Source organism: Lepisma saccharinum, chromosome 19, assembly GCF_977018435.1.
Source record: "Lepisma saccharinum chromosome 19, izLepSacc3.1, whole genome shotgun sequence".
Lineage (NCBI taxonomy): Eukaryota > Metazoa > Arthropoda > Insecta > Zygentoma > Lepismatidae > Lepisma > Lepisma saccharinum.
This window is the reverse complement of record NC_139247.1, coordinates 32374898-32381271: the sequence shown is the minus strand read 5'-3', so window position 1 is coordinate 32381271 and position 6374 is coordinate 32374898. Positions and strand designations below refer to the sequence as shown.

General features: G+C 37.7%; 1 protein-coding gene across 1 annotated transcript; it reads right to left on the bottom strand.

The window, feature by feature from the left end:
- Window positions 1-4525: 4525 nt before the first annotated feature.
- On the bottom strand, window positions 4526-5953 carry LOC146002985 (uncharacterized). The gene has a single exon (XM_083141140.1). The coding sequence runs from the start codon at window positions 5951-5953 to the stop codon at window positions 4526-4528; it is 1428 nt and encodes a 475-aa protein (XP_082997266.1).
- Window positions 5954-6374: the final 421 nt, after the last annotated feature.

Here is a 6374-nt window from a genome sequence, read left to right as displayed (position 1 = left end):
ACACACACACACACACACACACACACACACACACATACATACATACATACATACATACATACATACATACATACATACATATATATATATATATATATATATATATATATACACACACATACAGGGTGTCGCAAAACTCTTTGAACAACGCTTGGGTGCTGGTAGATATCATAAAAACAAGTAACTTTTCCCGATAAAGTTTACCTCGAAAGCGCTTAGTTCCTGCGCTATAAGCGATTAAAATCTATCCTGTACGTATGCAACCCAACACAGCAAACTCTGGCTCTGACATAACTACGAGGGGTGCGTGGCAGGGTTGCCACTAGCATTCCTCGTTAAGAAAGACAACTTCAAAACAACAACTTGGGAGTCTTGCCTGAGCAAGATCCAAAACATTAATGATACTTGCGATGTTGTAAGAAGCATTGACAGTATTTATAAACTGACCAAGACAAATAATGGGCAGACTGAAATTCAAGATTACTTATTCTAAAATATCTCCATAATTGTTTCATTTATTTGGTTTATTTCAATTCGCTTTTCTGCCACCTTTGGCTAATCGGGAAGATGAGGATAATATGATGAAATAACAAATGACACCAATGCCTAGGGCAGGATTTAAACCCGAGACACCGGCGCCGTAGCAAGCTGTGCTAACCACATCACCACAGTGTGTTTCGTGTATCATGCAATATCAACAATTGCAAGGGACACGTGAGATAGGAGAAATCCATGAACGAACAAATGTAAAAATTATGTGCTTTCTGCCTCGTTTCTAGGTATCTCCTCCCTCTTTCCACTTCAGCTTGCGTATCAAGTAGCCTCCGTCAATAACGTTATCTTTCCGTACAGAGAACAACATCAATTGAGGTTTGATTGTCACAATGCTCATCAATGGCATCGGCAAATTGTGTTTTATCTGCCTTTCTCAGAATGTGTATATCCTCAAACAGTGATGTTGGGTATGCAGTAAGCTGATACTTCATCATCACCTATCGTAAAAAAACGAGAGAATATGCAGACTTTACAATTCAACACTATGGGATTGCAACTGTTGTGTTTGATGGGTATAACACAAGTCCTTCAATAAAGGATAATACACATAAGAGAAGGCAACGAAACACCCATCATCCAATAGCTCATTCACCGCTGATACTGAATTCGAAGGGAAGCAGGAAGCAGTGGGACGTAATAAACAACAACTAACCACATTAATCAGTGAGGAAATGGTTATGAGAGGCTGTAAGTTTTTTCAAGCGGAAGGTGACGCGGACATTACAAAGGCCGCAGTTAACAGTGCGAAGGAACGTTCCACCACGCTCATTGGGAATGATACTGACCAGTTAATCCTTCTCCTATATTACGCTGAAGCTAATGGCAAACGACTGTATTTTCGATCGGATAATCAGTCAAGAGACACTCCAAAAGTGTATCACATCAATAACTTGAAGTCTATTCTTGGCAGTGAGTTATGTGCACAGTTGTTATTTATCCATGCCTTCACAGGATGTGATTCCACCTCCCGTATTTTTGGTGTTCGTAAAAAATCGTTATTAGAAAACTTTTAAAAGGTGATCGTGTCCTTCATTCCTGTGCGACTGTATTCACTTCACGAGGTCAGAACCCTGCTCATGTTGTTAAGTTTTGGCAGTCAAGCGATGCTTGTTATTTTTGGTAGCAACAATACAAGTTCTTTGGCAGCCTTGCTTTACCAGACACTTACGAAGAAAGTCGTCATAGCCAAATCGTTTGCTCATCCAGAACGTCTTCCTCCAACTGAGTCTTCCAACAAATTCCATTGTCTAAGAGTGTACTATCAGACAATGACATGGATGAGTACGGCTAGCGAAATGAATCGTGTGAATTGGGGTTGGCAACTTGATGGCGATGAACTTGTACATACCAGTAATGTGTGATATAAATGTTGCACCAGACACTCTACTGAAAATTATACATTGCAGACGCACATCATTGCCATCCCCATTGATTCTTTTAGCTTAATTAGCAGAGTGAACTTACAACTTTGTTGTGGGATTTGTGTGTTCTTTATTTCTAGTAAACGCAGAGTAGTACCCATCCACGAATAATTGGACTTGTGGCAGTGGCACGCCTCTACGAAATAGTAGCATGTACGGTCTCGAGTGGAACGGGGTTGCAACACTACATTTCAGAGCATGAGTGCTGATACGAACACGCGCAGCTCGGTGCGAGTGAATTCTCCATGCCACAAACCAGAAGAGGAAATCGGTTTTCTCTACGCAGACAGCGGCAGCTGTTAACACAAATCGAATTGTGTTCATAATCACAGTGTAGCCAAAGGCTGAAAATTTATGAAGGAAAGCAAATGGCAGGTAAACATTCTATGTTTTGAAGGAGATGGTGTTGAATGAATAACTACCTAGGTATAATAGAAAATATTTGCATTACAGATTTGTTTTGGTGTGCACGTGCGAATGTGCGAATACGCAGAAGCCGCTACTGGTTCGGATCCCACTCTAGACTATTGATCCAGTACTTGAAGAAACAAACACCTCTTTTGGTTATTCTGTGGCATAACGTTTTTTGTACGTTTCTTGCACCATTTAGAACAAAACGGGGTCAAATTAATGACTATTATAGAAATACAACTGTAAAAAAGTTGATATTTTTACTCTTGAGGTAGAAAAGCTATTAACTTACATTCTGCGTCAATTATTTTTTTAAAAAAGACGTGTTATCTTATATTTCACACACGATACAATTCAAGCTGCACCTGAGAACAACGAATAACAAACAAGTAGCGCATTCTCGCAGAAATTAGCTGAATTACAGACGTGAAGAATCTCACCTCGAATGACCCTACAGATCAATCCAGATTTTGTTTTTCAAGAAATAAGTTAATTCTTTACATATCTGTCGTTGCACCAGATTCAATATTTGTATCTTTATTTTGTTCTGCGATATCGATAGTTAAAAATATATCCTTTGTTGTATTATGTAGATGTTTCTGTCCACCAAATTTTATATTTCTAACATTAGTAGTTTCTGAGAAATTCAAGTTATTGATTATTACTAGAAGAGAAAAATTGATAGAGAAGATGATGATCGCGTTATATAGAGGATTCAGAGTTGTTTCAACCCACCAAATTATGTATTTATGTTTCGCATGGTTTTCGAGATAGCGAAGCATTACAAATGTTTCAATTGTTGACATAAAAAATGTGGAAATTCTTAGATCTCTCACAGGTAGTCTGGTGTGCTAATCAAAATAATGAATATTGCTTTAAACTAGCATGTACTAGGACTTTATTTGTAGATAATTTTGGATCTTTAAAGTTCGTAACTTCAGAGGTATCGATTGTTGAATCTAACGGCCAGACGAAAGGACTGATTGAGTGTTATGACGAGCAACTATTTGGTATATCATTTTACTGAAATTAGATATATCTCAGCTCTCGTCTTATACTTCAAGTCATTCATTTCACAAATATTATAATACGCAATCTTTCAAGATCGTACCTCTTGTCCTTAAGCTGCTAAAAAAATATAAAATATACTTATTTTTGTTAATCTTTTTATGTTACCTCTAATTTTCCTCTTTTCACTGTTGACGATTTCAGCGTAAAATGGCCATTTGTGCTGTAACTGATTTTTTTTAAAAATAAATAAATCTATCAGTCCACCAAATTTTCTCTTGCAGTTTCTAAGATATTGACATTTGACACGGACGGACAAATAGACAGACATGAAAGGCACAATAAAGGTGGTTACCCACCTTTAGTTTAATAATACCCTAAAAACTGTTCTAGCCAAATTCTCATTCATATTTGATATTTCATTTGCAGACTGTTGACGATAAAAAAGCAGATTTTGTATTTTTTTCTATCATAGGCCCAAAGTAAGTTCAAAACTTGATGAGGACAACAACAGAAGGACACATTTCTCAGATTTCATATTAACTCAGATTCTCTTAAAAAATACCAATTTTTTAGTGAAAATTTTCTACTCATCAACTACATCTAAACTACATCTGAAACAAAATGTAATCAACAGAACAGGTTTTATCACATATAAAAATCAAGGTTTTAAAAGAATGGTCGGGGAATCGATGTTGGACCACTTCATATAGATTAACCATCTTATATATTACTAAATCTAACTTGTTACTAAACATCTATTTCGATCAAATCTTCCATTTGGAGAGCCAGCGTCCTACTCTTGCCATTCACGACACAACTCTTTATGGGAAGAGTTCAAGTCAAAATACTTGCTGCTGTGTATTACAACGTTCCAAATAGGCTATTACGTATTAATACTTTCTAACAGATTGCCAAATCACTTCATGAATTGTATAGAGTATAGGAACATAAAAATAATTTACTTCTGTTGATAAATTTTGAAAATCCATGTACCGTTAACTTAGTCTTAGATTTTCTTGCCTGTTTACAAAGTTGAGTTAGACTACTGTTCCCTCCAATCAATCTAATTCGTTCACATAGATCGTTCTAGCAATATAGGATTTGAAATATTGAATATTGTAAATGTCCTATTTGTGTTTCTCTTTTATGAAATAGTAACATTTTTCGACTAAAAAAATTGTCACCGAGATACAACAACCACTTAAAAGCAGTATGAAAGATCCTTGCAGGTGAATTAGTGCAAACGGTTTCGGACTAGGTACCTGTGCATCGGACAAGTTACTTCCATTATCTCCATCCTTGTCTGAAATGTATTTGGCGAAGAATAAATCATCAAGCCATCTCCTTGGTATCCCTGCCTCCACAATTCTGCTCACCACAACCTGGAAGATTTCTGTAAATGGGCTACCTTTTGGTAGAATAATGGTTATGTAAGTTGACATCATGTTCTCTTTCATCACTTGAGTTTTGTGAAGTGTTTCATGAGTAAGGTATTCTGCTCCAGTGTAGCCACCGTTTTCTAATTTCTCTACCGCGGCAGCTAGATGTCCTTCTTGAACTTGCTGGTTGAGAGTTTGGACGTCTTCAATGGCTTCAAACTTCTCACACACGGCCCGTAAAATTTTGTCTTCCGATCCCTCAACCGGTGTCTTCCAGGAGGCGTCGTTCGACCCCCAATACATATCACTGTCCAGAAAGTCCTCGAGAGTCTGAATACCCGTTAAACGCACAGGAGTACTTATCACTGACACCAACACACTACAATACATAGTTGTCGACATGATGTACATCAACAACAAGAATGTATTTACTTGACGCAGAGCTGCCGAATCAGGCCAGGATATTGTACCATGATTCGTTAATAAACTTACTATGTTCAAGAAACTATAACCTAAATCTGTGAACCGATCATTGGCAGTTGATGGAATTGCGGCCTTTAACAGTCGCGCAAACAAGCACAATATGAAGGAACTGGACAGGGAAATAATGATTATAGCTGTCCAAAGTTCAAGTGATAAAGTTTTCACTATAGCCATGGAAGAGAACTCATAGTAACTCGGTTTTGGAACGAGGAGTGACATTTTGGCTTCCATATTCTGAAGGATGGAATCTAGATGAATGTAATTCCTGTGAGCTAGGTATGTTCCCCCTATGCCGATGTCAGCCTCTCCTGATGAAATCGCTCCGTTGAGTCCCACCGCTACTCCATCTTTGTCCAACACTCCCCACAATGTTTCCACTTTAAGAGACCAAGTAAAATTTAAATTTTCTGCAATAGTAGTGAAGAGACGAAAACATGCACCATCGATTGATCCGTGGGGACTTTGGATAACAATGTGGGGGAAGTAATTAATGGCACTCAAAATCAATTCTCTGCCCATAAGGTTTGGGGTCCACTCTTGAAAGAGATTTGGCACAACTGTCTCTTTATTCTTAACGTTGTATATTCTCAAGCAAGCTTGATCCTGCATATTTCCACAACGGTAGAACATTTTCAGTTGAAACTCACCATTGCTTTGATCACCAATACTGTCAACAACCATCAGATCTAACATTATTCTTAAGGCGCTAAGCTTAAATACAGTCTGAAGGCCATCGCCTGCTTGAGATAAAACAACATACCTCCTTTGTCTTCTGGACACAGAACGTCGAGTCGCTTCGCGTAGTAGTTTTAACACTGTAATTGAACTTCGAACATTTATTATAAACAAATCACATTCTAAATCTAACACCTCAGTCATATGTTTAAAAGTTTCGTTTGCCAGTAAAGACATTTGACTTCGAATGTTAAACACAATGAATTGGAATGAATTAGGTGAAAAGTCATTAAAGAAACAGTCGGATCTAGCGGTGCATATTATAACCGAGCATTTGACAGCATGCAGTTTGAATATTTGTAAGGTTGAATTAAAGTTTTCACTGGACCCAAAGTTTTCAACTTCCTGGAGAAGTGTTCCAGCTGCTGCTGGAAACAGT

Bases quoted from the DNA above. Each gene is read 5' to 3' on its own strand.
- LOC146002985 (XM_083141140.1), bottom strand. From the start codon at position 5,953: ATGTTAGATCTGATGGTTGTTGACAGTATTGGTGATCAAAGCAATGGT.